Here is a 19,538-nt window from a genome sequence, read left to right as displayed (position 1 = left end):
CCTGTCTCATAAAGACAAACAGAAAACCACAAAAAAAAAAATGTTCAAGAGGTAAGTTATTTAAAGTCAGAGAAAATGTCATGAAAAACAAATGGATAGCCATTCTTGCATTATGAGAAATAAAGGCAGAAAAAATACTTTAGGTTCTCTGAATTCAAATTTCATGTATGTTTTAATTAAATATGTGAGGCATCTTCTGACACCAAGTTTTTATGATTCTACATTTGAAAATGGTAATGCTTGCTTTTTTGTTTTCATTTATTAATTTGTTTGAGACGGATCTTGGTACATAGGCCAGGCTTGCTCCAAACGCATGAGCCCTCCTACCTCAACCTCCCAACTGCCTGGATCACAGGTGTACAACCCCCCCCAACTCAGATGAAAATGCCAGTGTGTGCATCTACCTAATTATGATGTGTAGGTTTCAAGCTACTTGCTTCAGAACGCCCTTTCCTGCCTCAGTTTCTACCACCTGTGCAATATTACAGACTGTCTGGAACATCCACTGGACTGTTTCCATCGGTCCTTGACTGGGGTTACTCCAGTGGCCACAGAATGTGCGATGACCTCGCAGCACTTTTGCATCATCTAGTGTCATTGTGCGGGAACCAGCAGTGATTATTTCACAAGGACAAAAACAAAGCTCAGAAAGGTTAGGCAGGCTTGGAAAGACACACAGTTCAGTTGAACCCCAGGACTGTTTGATTCTGTTTTTCATTAAACTGCAGCCTAGCATTGCATTAAATCCCTTCGAGGTTGGGTTCCTACCTGTCATCCTGGCCTCTCCCTTACCATACCATTAGGCACAGCCTTTATTTCTGACCTTTCTTCTCAGGGCTTTGAGTTTTTTAAAAAACATTTTATTGACTGATTTTATTTTATGTGTATGAGTGCTATGCCTGCATCATGTAAGTACAGCCATGTCCTACAATGTTCACAGAGGTCAGAACAGGGCATTAGATCCCCTGGAACTGGCATTACAGATGGTTATGAGCTGCCGTGTGGGTGCTGGGAATCGAACCTGGGGCCTCTGTAAGAGCAGCCAGTGCTCTTAACCACTGAGCCATCTCTCCAGACCTGCATTTGAGTTTTTACATGTAGAATCTTTTGTCCTTGTATTGCATTCCCTTTCATCTGTCAGCTTAAGTCCTATTCGTGTGTCAAAATTCAATTCAGAGTTTATTTCTGCTATGCAGCCTTTTTCTGAATTCCTCCATAAATTATATCAGATGGCTTCACTCAAATAGCAATTTGAATGAGCTTGTCGTGACACTGTCCTGTGACACAGACAATGACCACAAAGCTTTTGCCTTCTACTGTACGAATCAGGGATCGAAGAGTTTGATTTTTTTTTCATATTGTAAATTCAGTACTAAGCACAGAAATTTCTTGATTTTACAATATAAGAGTTTATAAAATATATTTCATCAGAGAATCAGAAAACTTATTTCTATCCTCATCAATTTTGAGAGGCACATCAGACAGACTGTCAAGGTACTTACATCCTAGGACTAAGAAGCCCATGATGAGCAGGCCAATGCCAGCAGGCCCAAAGTGAACGTTGTCTGCCGTGGTTAAGGTATTAGGTTGTCGGTCTTCATTATTCATGTCTTCTGTGTTGACATCCATTCCCCCGGTTGAAGTATTTTCTTCTGTGTTGGTACTAGTGTCACCTCCAGTGTCCTGGCTATTGGTGCTGGTGTCTGTACTAGAACTTGTACCACCACTGGTACCACCACTGGTACCACCACTGGTACCACCATCTGTATTGGTTTCTGTCACCCAGCCAGAGCCATCGAGGTCAACAATAACTGTACCAGTGCAAGTTCTCTGAAGGGAATCTAACAAAGTTCAAAGAAATAGCAGCTTATACTTCAGCAAAACAATTGCCAGATAATACAGAGCTGTTTTCTTTTCCTTTGCTGCTTGTTTCTGCCTCGACCCCCATCAGTTCTGGAACTTCCTATAGCATTCCTGTGTTACTGTCTTATGTGACTGTGTGTGTGTGTGTGTGTGAGACATGTGTGTACACAGAACACAACTTCAGCGTTGCTCTTCAAACACTGGCTTCCTGTATTTGAGAAACGGGCCCTTACTGGCCTGGGACTCGCTGAGTGGGCTAAGCTGACTGGCCAGCAAGTGACACAGGCCCCAGGTCCCACCTCCACTGAGGCTGCAAGTGCCGGCCACCATGCCTGGCTTTTTACCTGGATTCTGGACATCAAATTCAACTCCTCACACTTGCAAGACAAGTAGTCACCACCAGCCGAGCTATCTCCCTAGCCCTGTGACTCAGTTTTTAAGTCAATCAATGATTGATATTATAATTAAGCTTATTATTATTACTAGCGAAAAATGTTTACTTGGTAAGTTATATCATTACTAGTCAGATATTATGTATACTTTGAAAAATAAAGACCTACAGAAAGACACAAAACATAAACAAAGGCTAACCCATAGCAACAGTATGGAAGGCCGCCTCATTGATACTTTTATGATCACTTGTCCTGAGTGATAATGCCTAAGTTGTTGTAATCTTACATTGACAGGATCACATGGCTCATACAACTTTGAGTGTTTTATTGTAAACTGTAAGCACTGCTCCATGCTTCAACACACATGTCATTAACATAGTTTCTAATGGCTTCATACTCTTATTCAATGGACCATGGTTTTCCTACTCAGTTACCTGTTGACACTGCTTTCAATATTTATTAGTAAAGGTCTTGCTGTGTTAGCCTCTCTGTGTAATCCAGCCTTCTAGATTTAGCACTTTACTTTTCTGAAGATTACTGTAAGTAGAATTATTAGATAGAAATACAGGAACACGTCCCTGGAGTCTATTTTGGTTTGTGCTATTTCATATAGATGAGCCTTTCTCTCAATGACAGAGCCCTGGAAGCCTTCACAAAGCCACGCATTTACCTAAGATTCAATATGTACTTTCACAATGAAAGAAACTCTCTGGAGGTGTGCAACAGATAGGTTTAAGGCCAGTTATTTGACAGCAAAGCCCCTCCCCAGATAGGTTTAAGGCCAGTTATTTGACAGCAAAGCCCCTCCCCAGATAGGTTTAAGGCCAGTTATTTGACAGCAAAGCCCCTCCCCAGATAGGTTTAAGGCCAGTTATTTGACAGCAAAGCCCCTCCCCAGATAGGTTTAAGGCCAGTTATTTGACAGCAAAGCCCCTCCCCTTTCACTCGCGATGTTCATGCTGCTGTTAGGCGTTTTGTTATTTTTATCATCAGCAGTGCATGCTGCTGCTGCTCTATTTTGCAGAAGACTGAGGTATAGCCACATGAGGCGGCTTCTCTAAGCCCCCGTAGCTAGTAAGTGACGGCACAGGCCAGCCACCTAGTCTCACTTCAGAGCTCAAAGTGCTCTTAGTTCCATAGCCTTGGTGGTTGAGTCTGTAAAGCTCAACAACCTTTATTGGGAAAGGGATTTCTTTACAATAGAACAATACATTTTAAAATAGCTGAGAATATCTATGTGTGGCTTCCCCCGGAAGGAGAAGTTGATGTCTTACCGTCTATAGATAGGATGGTTCCTTCGTACCTTCTCCCAATCAGCCTGTATTGGTCCATAGTGACTCTGTTTCTTAAAGTGATTATTCCTGATCTGGAGTCAATAGCTAGCAGGTCTCCTGGATTATTCCCCATTACATATCTGGATTTAGAAGAATAATGTAGAAATTCATGCCAGCTATCTTTAAAGCAGACTTTTAAAGGTTAGTAAGTAATGCTTTCACTGTAGTGCTTCACACGTGTGTCACAGTTTTCTCTCACTGCCCTGGCCCTTGCCCTTCCCTATACTTTCAGCCTCCTGCTGGCTGGACCCCTTCCTGCCCTCAGATACTTCTTGTCCCCAGCTTTCATGTCATATGTATGCACAACCCTTTCCACCACACTTCAGATCTCTTCCTTCCTTCTCATGAACTCCTAAAAAAAAACCCCAAAACCTTTTAAATTATCAAATGCATTTCTCTAGCTTGTAGTTATAACTCCTGCTTCTCATTTTCAGTTGCTGGGAATTTATTTACAGTACAGTACCAGCTATAGCCAGCCATTTAGAGATAGATCAAAGCTTTAAGAAAAAGGAATCACAACCCTTTCCACCACACTTCAGATCTCTTCCTTCCTTCTCATGAACTCCTAAAAAAAAACCCCAAAACCTTTTAAATTATCAAATGCATTTCTCTAGCTTGTAGTTATAACTCCTGCTTCTCATTTTCAGTTGCTGGGAATTTATTTACAGTACAGTACCAGCTATAGCCAGCCATTTAGAGATAGATCAAAGCTTTAAGAAAAAAAGGAATTATTATTATTATTGTTGTTGTTGTTGTTTTAGATGGAATCTTACTATGTAGCCTAGGTTGGCCTCAAATCCAACCCTCCTGCTTCAGCCTCCTACGTGCTGGGATTACAGTGAGCAAACATTTCCAGTGTGACATCTTTCTATGTTTGGGTGGCACAGCAATGCTCTTTGCTTGTAGTGCTACCTCCGGTTAGTAGCCGCAAAAGTATCATGGAAGATCGAGACCCTGGGATTTCCAGGGCTATCCTTCATTCTAAACCATTCCTTCACCCTTCCTTCCCAAGTGATTGCTTTATCCACTATGCCTACCTTCCCTCCCTGCTTCCCCTCTTCCTCTCCAAATGCACAGTGACCTTCCAAGACGCCCTTTGACTTAAACGCTTGCCACGTTGTTGTACTCTCTCCCTATCCTAGTTCGTGTTTCCCTGCTTATTTGCATGCTCCTGGCTCACACACTGGTTTAGTAACTGTCTCAGAGTTGTGCTAAGCTTGGAAACAGAATGTTGAGAGGAGTCCAGGTAGGGCAGAGGCAGCCCTCAGTGAACCTGCGCTGTAGGTGCAGAGGAAGTGATGAGCCACAGGGCTCGGTGTGGTTAGAGTGGGCCCTAAGCTTCCACACCGAGGAGAACATGCACAAAGATCTTGAAATTGCTGTGTCACCTGCTCCTCCTGATCAGGTCGTGTGCCAATACCTGTGCTGTATATACAGAAACCTTTCACAATTATATGGGAGATTTAGACATACAGAGTTTTTAAAAAGTGACACAGCACACATGTTCCTTAATGTAAATAGTTTTTCATAACCAAGTTACTGGCCAATATTTAGTGCCAGGAAATAACCAGAATGAGGTAACTGGATCCAGTGGATTTCAGGCTGTGCAACTTTGCAATAAGAAAATCAGTCCTATAAAATCTGGGGGTGGGAGGTGGGGGTGAGAGTTAGGGAAAACGCCCGCACATGTTCACCAGCTAATTGATCAAGAAGGAAGATATATAAAAGAAAGCTCAAAACTTTACATTATTTTCACATATTACACCTTCACAGTTCTATATTGTACATTTTGCATGACTTTTTGACTTTTTATGTTTTTTCAAGTAAATAAATCACAATTGGGTATTTAGCTCCTTTAAAATTGAATGACTTCAAAAATATTAAAAGCTATTTTAATTCTGATATTGAAGACTTATTCTTTAAGATAGTAGATACTTAAGTTCAATATGTGGTGAGATGCAGTTGGAAACTTTCATCCTTACCTAACATTTGTTGCCTGTAGACCCGTGTCCAGGTCTGTAGCCACAAACTCTCCCACTTTGTAGTTTGCTCCCATGTTACTGTTGACTACATATGTCTTTGAACCTGGGCGGAACACAGAGCCTTCGATGACATTTGTCACACTTACAGTGACCGCAGTTGCTGTGAGTTTATATTGAGAAACAATTGACTGATGAAATTCAGCTTTATTTCGAACACCGATACTAAGCTGTATATTCTGCATGGCTTCATAATCCAGGGGCTAAAAATACAGGAAATAGTTTTACTCTAAGAAAACATTCCAGAAGACAGAGAAAGCCTTTGGGGAACAAAGTAATTTCTTATGATCTTGTTAAATAACTAAACATAAATGCATATGGATATCAAACTATTCTTACTGTATCTTTAGCTTAAAGTAGACACATGCAAATATAGTAAGGGCAGGTCTCGTCAGGGATTCATTGCTGTGAGCGTTGGAAAATGGACATGGACTTCAACTGTCCACTAAAGCAATTTAAAGCTCAAAAGTCAACACATGGTCAAAATTCATGTATTTTCAGTACAAAGACAATTTATATTATTTTCCATCATTTCATGTTTCTTATAAAGTGATTGTTTAACAAAACATGGGCCAAAAATATATTGGAGATCTGGTGATTTAAAAAATTATTTATTTTTATTTTATGTGTATGAGTGCTTTGTCTGCATGTATGTAAGTACACTCATGTGTGCAATGCCCAGGGAGGTCAGGAGAGGGCTTCAGTTCCACTGGAACTGGAGTTGCCAACAGTTGTTAGCCACCATGTGGGTTCTGGGAATGGGTCCTCTGTAAGAGCAGTCAGTGCTCTTAACCACTAGCCATCTCTCCAGCCCCCTAATTTTATCCTTGAACAATTTAAAAGAAATTTCACTTCTGTGTGATTTTTTGAATGTCAGCTAATATGTGTGTGTGTGTGTGTGTGTGTGTGTGTGTAATATGATAAAAGTCTTTTCTTCAATATATTCTAGAAGAAGAATTAATTTTATACTATAAAGAATCAAGTGGTAATTTTCATTATGGAAGTTGATGTCCAAATCCACAATTCACAAAATTTACAAAACATGTATACCATGTGCCACATGAATCAAATATATTTTTCTGGGTTCCTATAACAGTATTTTAGATAAAAATATCCACACACTGAGTTCTCCTATTCAGCTAAAATTTTGAATCTTCATTCTAGAGTTAGTTTTATTTGCAACTTAAAAGTAGCAATGACAACACATCTACATTTGAACCACAAACATTTTCTCTAATAATAATGAAGGATTTAATGTATAACATCATGTTTGGCAGAGTAACTGTCCCATTTTTTTTTTTTTAGTAACAGGTAAGTGGAGTAACACACACACACATACACATACACAGAGATATATTTTTGAGATAAAGTCTCACTATAGCCCCAGCTCGCCTGAACTCACCATGTAGATGAAGCTGTGTTCAACCTCACCGAGATCTGCCTGCCTGTGCCTTTTGAGTGCTGGGATTAAAGGCATGTGCCACCACACACAGCCCAAGTGGAATAATATTTCAATGTAATATAGTAATTGGGATGAAATAGATCAGGAATCAGTTTCTCCTGCAACCAATCCTAGATAGTATCCTACAGAGAATGTGAGCTGAATAGCTAAGGGGTCCTAGGTTTAAATGTCTGTGCTCTTTACTAATGATAAGAACTAGAATGGGTTTCTGCTCTGCCTGACATCCACTTCTGTGTATGTGATAGGGGTTCGGTATAGCCTAATTTGCAGGATGCTGGGATTACTGACCAGAAACATCTGGAAACTATTTTGGACAAATGGAAGCTTCTGTGGTGACTCTTCTTAATTAATAATAATTGAATTACAAGAATAGCATAGGCATATTTTAAAGCCTGTGTTAAATCTGCTTTAAAAATATTGTTAAAATATTAACCTTAATGGTGAATAATACTTTTTTGTATGAAAAATCAATCAAAATTCTTATTTTAAAATACTTTCCACTGATAGGAACTTTTGGGGAGTATTATATTGATGTGAAGAAATGTGAGTGCTTATATTCCTGCAGAGATACAAGTAGAAACATTCATATGAAAATTCTTATATCTAGTTTTAAAACAGTAATTTTAATGATTTTGTAGACTCATTTATAAAATGTTAGTGTCATTTTAACTTTAATGTCTTGAAAAGGAAAAATTAACAAAACAAAGTCCTTAGGGAAGTTATACCATACCTTAACAACCTTTAGAATTCCTACGTTAGTTCTTTCATTCATTTCTATTTCAAACCAATTTCCCTCATTTCCAGAGATAAAAAAAATGACTGCCTTCCAGTTGTCTGAGAACTCTTCATCCAAGTCAATGATTCTGATCTGCAGCAGCTCTGAGTGGAGGGCATTTTCTTCAATGCTGACTAAATACTGAAACAAGAGGCAAGCAGTGTCACAGAGTGTGGAGAGAAGACGTTGTCAGGCTGTCAATGACAATGAACAGTTAAGTATTATGCTTATAATCTCATGTTCCATTGTTCAAATCCACTTTTTCTAACACAGAAACAATGCAAAAGAGAGTATGTGTCTACAGTTGGGCTGTAGGACAGTAAACACCACAAGTATGTCTGCAAACATAATTGTACCTATAAAAATTTAAATATAGTGGATTTAAAGCCATTAACTGTAATTCCCGAGAACAAAGGCTTACAGAGGACTTCTCCATATATGGGATGTTGTCATTGACGTCCAGGATTTTGATGTTGCACTCGCACTCAGCTGACATGCCATCTGCCCCACCATCGCGGTCTGAGCCCCTCACAGCAAGAGAATACTGGCCATATTGCTAAAAAGACACAAACACATTATACACAATGGCACACATGGTGCAGACAGTCTTTGTGTTACACAAAAGTCTTTTAAAATACTGGCCCACCATTTACATAAATCTATGATAGAGGAATAGCAAACAAATAAGACTGAAAATCCTCAGATCCACACTCAATATGGAAGTTGGGGCTTGTACCCCAAGGATGCTTTCCCAGCATCATTTCAAAAAGGCAAATATTTGTGTTAAAGACTTCATTTCTTAATCACCGTGATGTGTCCAGAGGTTGGAGAGCTAAACAAAGGGTGGGACTGGCCAGAATGAGCAGGAGGAAGATATGGTTCATCAAAGATTTATGGCCTGGAAATTATATGCTATAAACAATCAGCCACTGATGTACAAGAAAAACAAAATGGTGACAAGTGGTTTGTGTTTTGGGGAGGTGGAGAGTTGTGTCAGTGGAGCTACTGATGGAGGATTTATTCTTGATTCTATGCAGTGTTGTCTACACTTTTAAAAGCTGGTAAAAGCCATGGAACCTTTCTCAGACTTGTTTGTACGCACACACTCATTCACAGCTACAGGTGTAACTTCAGGGCACTTATCATTAAAGCTATCTCGGAGATCCCAGGATGTCTTTCACGGTCCCAGAATTTCCAGTGACTGTAGAGTTCCATTATTTCTTACTCCCTTTTCTTAGAGATCGTTGTTACTAAAGCTATTTTGATATTTAAGGATTCTTGCTGGGTTGGGAAAGGAAGTTTGAGGAAAATAGAAAATGCTAACTGACCACAACTTTCTCCTAAAAGTAACCTTCAAACAAGTCCAAAAAGATTGAAATGACCTAAAAACGATTTACATTTAGATCATTGAAAACATAAAAATAGGGCTCATGAGATAGCTCAGTTGGTAAAGGTGCCTGTTACAAAGCCTGATGACTGAAGATTGATCCCCAGAACACACATGGTGGCATGAGAGAGCCAACCCTCACAAGTTGTCCTTTGACCACCGCAGGTACACCATGACATGAATGTGTCCCATCTCCCCAAACACACATGTACAAAACTAAATAAATGTAATAAGAAGTTTTAAAAAATATAAAAATAGCTGTGTATGGTGGTACATGCCTATAATCTAGCACTTGGGACAGGAAACAAGATGACCTGGAGTTTGAGGCCAGCCTGGGCTACATGAGACCTGGGTTCAAAGTAAATACACATAATTTATCCTAAATTTAGGATTAATCATTAGAGAGACTTCCATTGAAAAATAGTTAATAAGTAAAATTAAACTTAATTGAGTATCAATTAGAAAATAAAACACCCTTAACTGGGCATGGAAGCATATGCCTGTAATCCCAGCACTTGAGAGATAGAGGCAGAGTGATCAGGATTTCAAGGCCAGCTTTGGCTACATAGTGAGTTCAAGGCCAGTCTGGAGTACATGACACTCTGCCACCCCCAAAATAAAACAAGTAAATAAAGAAAATAAAACAGCTTTACTCATTTCTCTAATATGTCCCTAAAGTATGTGGCATGTAACATTCTATGCAAAGGCAATATTTCTAAAAAAGGCCTAAGGTATTTTAAAATTAAACTGTGGGATCGCATGACAGGAGAGAAAACATATAAAGCAGGTTCTTGGAGTCACAAGTTCTATTTGTAAATGGAACGACTGGCCTGGGTGCTATTAAATTCCTGTTATTCTGTTCCTGTGACTCAAGGATTTGAGTAAGTGGCTGTAAAAGAGTTGCATAGAAAGCAAAGTCTTCTCAAAGGAACTTGGGGTGTGCGAGGCCAACGAGAGATGAGGTTTTTTAGTCTATGGATGCTTTTGGAACCACTACAGTATTCACACATTGGAGCTCACCAAGAAGGGGTTTCCTCACACACTTTTTTAACGGATCTTTTTCTCCCTATCTTCTGTGATTTTTAAACGTTACTTTCACAGAATAGTTTCATTGAGGCAAATCCTATTCAAATGATTAAATGAAAGTTGTCAAAAATAAATGATCTTTCTTTTCATTTTAAAGATATTCCTCAAATTATTTTTGTGAAATGTTTGTATAATTAAAATATGAACATACTCTTTTTTTTTTCCTCTCTCAAATTACCCTTCCTTTTGGATCAGTTCCTTTGAGTAAAAATCAATCTAAAGATAAAGAATTACCTCTCTGTCTAGAAAATTATTCATTGTTCTAATTTCTCCAGTATATCGGTTGATGATGAACATTGGAGAGTCTGAAGGCTCCTGCCTTATGATCTTGAAGGCTATTTTTGAGTTCAAGTTGTTTGGCTCGTCTGCATCGGTAGCGTTGAGTCTCATCACCAGTGTATCTAGAAATCAAGGGCAGTGGGTCAGAAATGGACAAGGAACACTATCCCAGCACAGTGGTGACCTTTCCAGCAACTACGGTGCGTTTGCTCTCTTCCCTTAAACAGCATCAACACACCAACACACTAACACCTTTCACTTTTGTCTCGATAAAAAGCCCACATTTGACTAGAAGACTGGACATGACTGTTAGGAAAGAAAGGAAACACGTCATTCTAACTTTCTATTTTAAATTTTAATATAATTTCTCCTTATTGTGAAATAAAATGGTATCTTTTCCGCAGTTTAGCTATATGACCTGACTTCTAGCTGGATGGTCTTGTCCTTACTTTTCCACAGCTGTGAATGAGGATGATGATAGCACCATCTTCACTGAGTTCATGTAAAAATTAACCAGTGAACCAGAGAAAATTAGATGAAGCTCCTACCAAATAATGCACTTTTAGTGAATACTATTATCTAGCTTGGAGTTTTATAAGTGGAATTATTGTTTAGCTTAGAAATGGTTCTTGGGTAAGTGCTGTGAAACTGGGACATTGAAGGAAGTGTTTGTTTAAACACATGCATTGTCCTGTCCCGTATTTTCTTCCTTAATCTTGGTTTTGATGAAAGACCCTGGAGAACATGACAAGCTGACAGCATCCATTCATAAACTGAAGTTCTTGCCTCCCCTCTAAACTGTTTCCAAACCAGTCTTTCCACAAGCGCAGCAGGGCATCCATTCCTTCCTTTCCCCCTCTCCCCCGTCCCCCTCTAATAATGTGTTTATAGCAGTCTTCAGTGGTGTGCTAAGCAGCTAACACACATCGCCACTCAGGTGACTGTTTAACAATGAAATGTTGCCATGTACAGAAAGCCATCAGGCAGCAACTGCACTTGGAGATAGATTATCAAAGCCCTTGAGAGAAACGCTACAGCAGAATAGGGAATGGAGAGGGTTCTCTGGTGTCATGAGCTAGCACCATGTGAGATAATATGCTTCAACCACTCACAGTGGGCCACATAGGATTACTCAGTGCACTTCAAATTGGCGATTTGAGTCAAAAAAAAATAAAGATGTGGGTTCCACATCTACAATTCAAATAATAATGAAATGAAAAATTCAAAAAAATTACATTCGTAATGAATATATAATTTTTCATGCCATTATTTATTGATCTCTAAGAAATATAGGATAACATATGTTTATATGACATTTACTTTGTATTAGGTATTATTGTCCTCTAGAGATAATTAAAAATCTGTAGGAGGATCTATGCAAATGTTAGATCATTTATATCAGCATAGGAGCATCCATGAACCTTTGCGTCTGCAGAGTTTCTGAAACTAAACTCGGTAGATCTGGAGGGCTGATTGCATTCATTACAGGTTATAAAAATAAAAGGGGGTAGTGATTCCTTTGCATTTGTTTTCATGTAAAACTCTCATCTTCAGAACAATGGTATGGAACAGTTTTCTGATGATGTTTGGCCGTGGACTTCCTTCTGTCTCCACTTTGCCTGTTCCTCCCAGATTCTACTAACCACTGTTCCCCTCTTCTGCAGGAGTGACTTGGTTTCCACAAATGCTGAGAACTTGTGAATGGTGTGTTTCTGTGTCTGGTTTGTTTCATGTAAAATGATGACTTTTATGACTTTTAGGGTTACTCAAACAATTACAATGTGCAAGCTATTTCTGGTTCTTCTTTAGCAGAGCAGGGTAATAATCTATGACATATTTCAAAATAACTAGAAAAGATGAATATGACATTCCCAACAAAAATGCTTAATGATTAAAGCCTTTTAAATACTTAATGTCTTGATTTGATGATTATGCATTGCATTGAATAATTTACCCCCATAATGAGTGTGACGATCACAGGTGAGTGGGATTGCCTTTCCATACTCTCTGGCTGTGTGTTAAATCCTCTCCCTTCTGCTCTGTCACCACTGTGCAGATTCTGTTGTGATTTGTTATAAGAATCCCCAAGAAGCATGAGGCCCCTGAGCGAATTCTGATGGTTGGTTTGGAGGCACTCCTTGGATGACAGAGGAGCTACTCCCAGAGTTTTTCGGGATGCTTTTCTACAGCTTCTCTCTCATTCATGTTTACCTTGACACAGTTGAGCCTAGTTGCTGGACTGTTAACAGCGGCTTAGAAGCCAGTGTGCTCTTGTTTACCTACTAATGCGGATGACTTACTTGCATTAGAATTTTCTTCTATTTGTCCTATAAATGTAGTCATGGAAAATACAGGAGGGTTGTCATTTATATCCAAAACCCTGACTCTGAGCTCAAGGGCCCTCTCCAAATCTTGACCCTGTGCATTCAGAGCTCGGCAATAGATCTAGGACAGAAAATAAGAAGAATTATGTGGTAAGGCACATATTCATTATGTTATTACTTTCTGGAGGCATTATGCTAGGTACTGTAGGGGATTAGGAAATGACGTATTATTATTTCCCACTAAACATGGACACAAGCAATACATATACTCAGTAAAAGAAGACAGATGAGCATAAAATACCACTTAAGGAAAGGAAACCTTTTAAGTTAAAGGAAGAACACAAGTTGTATGACTTCATAGGCAAATGTATTGATTGAGATAGATCTTGAGAATTTCAACAGAGATTGGCAGGGTATTCCATGAGAAAAGAGTTATATAAAGGAAAGAAATGAAATGTTGCAAATTCCATGTTTAAGATTAAGAAAAGGAATGCTGGGCTGGAAGCTGGAGAATGTGGTCAAGGAGAATCAGGGTATCATTTTGAAGAACGTGGCATTTTTAAGCTAGGGAATGACTATGTGGCTATTTTATTATTACTACTTTAATTGTGGAGAAGTATAGTGTGTATTATTTCATATAGACAGTGTACTCTGTGCAACAATGCACTGCACCTCAAGATAGCCTGATATGGTTTCCTGCGGGTAGGCTCAGGTATCTGAACACTCGGTCCCCAGTTGGCGTTGTTTGGGGAGGTACGGTCTTGCTACAGGAAGCATGTCATTGGCTTTGAGAGTTTATAGCCTTGTTCCACTTCCTGTTCACTCTCTTTACTTCCTGTTTGCCTTTTAAGATGTGATCTTGCAGGTTTCTGCTTCTGCAGCCTGCTGTCATGCCTCCCCCACCCTTATGGACTCTCCCTCTGGAATCCTGAGCTAAAATAAACTCTTTCTTTCATAAGTTGCTCTTGGTCATAATGTTTTATTACAGCAACAGAATGGTATCCTACAACTGGTTTAGTCTGGTGAATTTGTAGGGAGATATTGTGGAGGGAAAAAAGTCAAGAATATAGATTTAGATTTGAAGACTAAGGAATTAAAGCCATCCCAAAAATACAGATGAGGACAGTAAATCAAAGAGGCAGGTACAGAAGAGTATTTGAAGGTGGTTTTTAAATATAATTTTTTTCATTGCTTGAGATTGAACCCAGGGCCCCACATGAGGTAGGAAAATGCTTGATCACCTAGCTACAACATCAGTCCTTTGATGGGGATTTAGTAGAGGATACTACAGGATGAAAGGAAGATTCTTTTTTTTAATTCATTATTATTTTTTATGTGTATGTGTGTATTGCCTGCATGTAGGTAAGTGCACCCATGTCATGCAATCCCCGTAGAGGACAGAAGAGGCTGTTGGATCCCCTGGAACTGGAGTTACAGACAGTTAGCTGCCATGTGGGTGCTGGGATTCAAACTTGGGTCTTCTGCAAGAACAGCCAGTGTTCTTAACTGCTGAGCCATCTCTCCAACCCCCAAAGGAAGATTCTTAATTTCTATATTTTTATTTTAAACATTATTAAGTGTTGATCATAATGACAGATGGAGGTGGCCAATGGCCAAGCAGAAGAGAAGTGAAGAAAAGGGTTGTTGGACTAAAGCCTTGAGAAATAAGTAATATTGGGACGGTAGTGATGTCCAGGAAAGGGTCCGGGAAAAGCAGAAAACTGACCATACATTTAGATTTGATGATGAAGACATCCAAGCTGGAAGAGAGAGCATTACTCTGTGTGTGTGTGTGTGTGTGTGTGTGTGAGAGAGAGAGAGAGAGAGAGAGAGAGAGAGAGAGAAGAGAGAGAGATGAGAGAGAGACAGAGAGAGACAGAGACAGAGAAGGTTTTGGGGGTTGTGATAAGTCTCTCCAGCCTCTTTAATGAAGCTGGTCCCTAGGTGAGCTGTCTAGAGTGAAATGAAGTTGTGTTTGAAGAGCTTTAGCTGTGTGACAATTTCTGCAAATATGGGGGGCAAGTCAGTGAAGGAGGAGTGAATATCTCAGGAGCTCAGGTGACAATATGAAATTATTAAAACAACAACAACAAAACCCCTCCAGTAGTTCAGTAGTTCCAGAGTCACTGCCTGGCAGTGGAATTAAAAGGAGCCATCTCTCAACTGAATTTTTTAATGACTGAGTAAAGGTTGGAGTCTTGTCCTTCTAGACAAAGACTCTAAGTTACCATGGAGCTGACTTAAAACTGACACTTTGACATTTTTGATAACACTTATATGAAACATTTCTTTATCAATGTCCTCTGCGTCTATTGGGATGCTTGTGAATTAAGAACCATCTCAAAATGCCAAATTTTGAGACTTGAAATACAATAAAGTACAATCTGAGATTTTTCAAAAATAAGTCACACCAGAGCACATATATCAACACGAAGTCCACTTACTATGAAGAAAGGTGTGACTTCCCGATCAACAATGGATGTTATATTGATTTCACCAGTTTTTTGATTAATAATGAAGATCCCATAGGGTGGCTGGTCAATTCCTACTCCAGAGATACGGTAAGTCACTTGCTGGTTTGCGGCACAATCAGAGTGAATCTACAGAGAGACACAGGTGAAAATATTATATAGTCCAAATAGGCTTCCTTCCACATGTGCTATCTGACAGCCATCTTCCCTGAGAACCACTGACTGTGGTGTCCCTGGTGTCATTTGGGAAACGTTGAAAACAGCGAATTGTGCTTTCAGTAGTTGTTACTCGATAAGTGCATATTTTTAATGTTAAGTGGCAATGCAATAAAATAAATTCCATTTGTGTTTCTGCTTGTATGCATTAATCTTTCCAATGAGATAAGACAATGTCTGTTTATCCAAGCACCTAAATTAAGTTTATTCCTTTAGGAACAATAGTTTTCATAACGTGAATGTTGATAGCACGGTTGTAGATCATAATTTCTCAGTGATTCATGTTTACCCAGGTTATAAAAGATGAGCTTTCCCCAGATTGCAATCCGTCCATCGTGATGTTCGTTATGCTCTGGGTCCACACTTACTTTGGCAATTGGGTTTCTCTTTGAGTTGTCTTCACCTTCCCGACAGGCTGCGGCAAACTTGATCCATTCACGTTTCTGCCTTCGGATGGAGTGCCACTTGATGGTACCATTTTTGGTGTTATAATCTCTTACCTTGAATGAGTAGGATGAAATAATAGTGTTGATTAACTATTATTTATAATTCATACTCCACTGGAGATTTTGGAGGAGATGTAATTAGAATGTCAGAAAGAGAAGATGGTTAGTGGAAAGTTAGTAATTTTGATAATCTTAATTTAAACATTGCACTAATTATATTTAGAAGAATGAGTTTTCTTTGGAATTTTTGTTGTCATTCCTAATCTGGCTCTTTCTCTCTCTCTCTATTTCACACACACACACACACACACACACAAACACATACACATATTCTTGTTTTTGTTTTGCTTATTATGGTTTTTAATATTTTATTTACTATTTTTATTTTATGAGTATGGGTGTATTGCCTGCATGTATGTAAGTGTACCCATGTGGTAGAATGCCCTTGGAGGTCAAAAGAGGGCATTGGATGCACTGGCACTGGAGTTATAGACAGTTGTTAACCACCATGTGTGATGGGAATTGAACCCAGGTCCTCTGCAAGAGCAATCAGTGCTCTTAAAGGCTGAGCCCTCTCTCCAGGCCCTATTACGGTTGTTTTTTTAAGATTGGATGTTTTTATGTAGTTCAGGCTGGCTTCTAACTGACAAACTTCCTGCCTCAGCCTTAGAAGTGCTGGGATTACTTCTATGCCTGGCTCTTTTATTTTTTAATTTGGAAAAAAGAAGATTTTCTGTGTCTTACCTGGATTCGAAATTCACTGTTAACTTCCAGTACCACCTATAGCAAAACAAAACAAAACAGAAACCCCAGGTGATCACAATGGTTAATTTTTAACTGAATGCTTTGATTTCTATATTATCTCATCATAAAAAAATCAGGTAGAGTCTTGTGAGTCATTGAACTTATTAATAATCTGCATAGTGAGTAGATTTGGTCTATGTCTAGGCTCTAGGTTCTGTTTATTTTTACCTTTCAGTTTTGATTGATCTCCTCTTCTTTACCTTTAAATTTAATTTTAATATATATATATATTTTGAGACAGGGTCACCCTTTAGTGCCTACTGGCCTGGAACTCACTATGTAGACCAGGGTGACCTTGATCTCACAGAGATCTGCTTGCCTCTACTGGGATTAAAGGGCTTTGCCACTCCTCCCAGTGGCTACTTTTGTTTTTTAACTATAGTTTCATTCTTAGCCTTTGCAGGTGCTCACAGTCATAGAGGTAGGCTAGCTGAGGGTGGGTAGAACTTGGGGGAGTGAGGGCTAGAAACTCAGGCTTTCTTAGCAAATGTGACTGAAGAATGTGGAAATGGAAAAGAATGCTCATAGCAAAGAACGGATATGTAACAATGACAATCAAAGAAGATGTCATGAAACTGAGAGGGATGGGAAGGGCGCATGGGAGGAGGCGTAGAGGGGAGAGGGAGAGGCAGATATGATGTAAATACAGTTCTTATGTACAAAATGCTTGACTGAGAAACTGAAGCCTGAATATTAACTTGTGCAAAATACGACCCAATACATTTCAGCATAAACATATGCTTTTAAAAAAATTTTATTTATTATTTTTATTTTATGTGCATGAATGTATTGACTGCATGTGTGTATGTGTGCCTGTAGAGGTCAGAAGAGGGCGTTGGATTCCCCTGGAATGGAGTTACCAACTGCTGTTAGCCACCATGTGGGTGCTGGGAATTGAACCTGGGTCTTTTGCAAGAGCAGCCAGTGCTTTTAATCACTGAGCCAACTCCAGTCCCAATTTGTGCTTGTTTTACAAGAAAATATAAAATAGCCTATTGTCTCAAATAAGTTACTAAATAAAGCATATTACAAGGAATTGACATTACATTTTTGGGAACTAAAAATTATGATTTTAATCTAATCTCACATTATCCTTATTATTAAATAATTTGTTTTGTGTGTGTCTATGGTATATGTATGTGCATATATTTGGTGCATGAGCACGTTTGTGAGAGTATGTGCCTGTGCTTGTGGACAGAGGACAGAGGAGGACATTGAGTGTCCTGTTCCACACGCCCAACCTTATTCCATTGAGATAGGGTCTCTCAGTGAGCTTGGAGCTAGGCCGGCACACGCCCCAGAGACCTGTCTTCACCCTCAAAGCACTGGGGTGACCTGCATGTATGGTCATACCCAGCTTCTTATGTGAATGCTGGGGATTTGATCTCAGGTCCTCAGGCTTGAGCAGTAAATCCCTCAGAGCCTTCCCCCTGAGCAGCAAACACTGCTGGGAGGAGCCCTCTCCAGGTTACTAATGTTTATGTGTAAACAACATTATCTGTAAACATTCTCCTGAAGCCCATCTTGACCTCAGAACTGAGAGGATCCACCACCAGTGGCTTCCTGTTGCCTGTGACATTTTAAGCACTCTTCCCTTCTCCTGCTTGTGGGTGGGACTGGCTGCAGCCTTATCTGTCTGGAAATCATTTCTTCAGAGCTCTGGAGCCTGTTTGTTCATCCCTTCTCTCTTGCGTTTCTCTTCCTGCCGTGAAGGGCCAGCGCCTGCTATTTTGGGTAACTCGCCAAATGACTAAGAACTCGTTTAGCTTTATGAAGCTAGGTCATTCATTTTCCCATGAGAGGCAACTTCGGCAGAAGACCAAGTATGTTTCGCCATAATGTCAGACTCACAACTGGAGGGGTAATTAAAAAACTGCCGAGTGCGCTTTAAAAAAATCTGGTGGGTTGATGTGAGCTTATTTTTGTTTTTAAATCAGAGTCTAGAGTAAATTCAGATACAAAGTATGGGACTTTTTACAGACAAAACAATGATATGAAAAGATTGTTGGGTAATCAGAAAACATTCTAATATTTTAAAAAATTCTCTGAGTCTTAGCTCATTTGTAAGTAGGTAGACGGACTTACACAGAATGCCTTTCCGGTCCTAATATTAAATTCCTGTGTGCCATAGGAGAATATTGAAGTATTTTGATCATGGGAAAGGTGTGCTAAAATTATGGGTTTGAAAGATTACTTGGGCAACAGTTGTTAGGAGCGATGGGAAGAGGCAGAAATTACAGGCTGAGGGCTGTTCCTTCTTAGGTGTCAATCAGGCTAGAGGTGAGGGGCGGCTGATAGAAGCAGACACAGTGGGAAGCACAGGGAGAGATCTAGGGAGAGATCTTGGACTGATGGTATCCACAGGCTAGAGAAGAGACAGTGGTGGGGGCAGAGCGACCTCAATTGCCAGCAGTCCTAAAAAGTGAGACTAGAAACAATGTGGTAGGGGAGGCCAGAGAAATGCCTGATGAAGATGCTTAACAAGCCGAGCGAAAGCCTGGATTCATAGTTTTGAGGAACATCTACTGAGGGAGGATTGCTGACATCACCGGGGAATTTGAAACTTCCAAAGAGGAGGATACAACAAAGAAACAGCCTGTAACTGGGGTGACGGCCAGGGGAACTCCTGTGTTTGTATAAATGGAAACAAGTGGAAAGGG

General features: G+C 39.6%; 1 protein-coding gene across 3 annotated transcripts in view; it reads right to left on the bottom strand.

Annotated features, from left to right (window-relative positions):
- Window positions 1–19,538, bottom strand: part of Dsg1 (desmoglein 1) — a 34,413-nt gene that overhangs the window by 8,548 nt on the left and 6,327 nt on the right. Inside the window, exons 2-12 of one of the 3 annotated variants that reach the window (XM_008828838.2) lie at window positions 16,819–16,854; window positions 15,997–16,128; window positions 15,386–15,541; window positions 12,918–13,062; window positions 10,573–10,739; window positions 8,287–8,421; window positions 7,821–8,006; window positions 5,572–5,831; window positions 3,530–3,669; window positions 1,674–1,841; window positions 1,503–1,613 (exon numbers count right to left, since the gene is read on the bottom strand). In XM_008828838.2, the coding sequence (XP_008827060.1) occupies window positions 1,503–1,613; window positions 1,674–1,841; window positions 3,530–3,669; window positions 5,572–5,831; window positions 7,821–8,006; window positions 8,287–8,421; window positions 10,573–10,739; window positions 12,918–13,062; window positions 15,386–15,541; window positions 15,997–16,128; window positions 16,819–16,854 (1,636 nt within the window). Of the gene's footprint in view, window positions 1–1,502; window positions 1,842–3,529; window positions 3,670–5,571; window positions 5,832–7,820; window positions 8,007–8,286; window positions 8,422–10,572; window positions 10,740–12,917; window positions 13,063–15,385; window positions 15,542–15,996; window positions 16,129–16,818; window positions 16,855–19,538 lie in introns of all 3 variants that reach the window. The other 2 variants (XM_029561481.1, XM_008828837.2) reach the window with 2 other exon arrangements.

The sequence above is a fragment of the Nannospalax galili genome, unplaced genomic scaffold (genome assembly GCF_000622305.1).
Source record: "Nannospalax galili isolate Female #2095 unplaced genomic scaffold, S.galili_v1.0 scaffold252, whole genome shotgun sequence".
NCBI lineage: Eukaryota > Metazoa > Chordata > Mammalia > Rodentia > Spalacidae > Nannospalax > Nannospalax galili.
The sequence above is the reverse complement of the archived record's forward strand: the minus strand, read 5'-3'. Positions and strand labels throughout refer to the sequence as shown.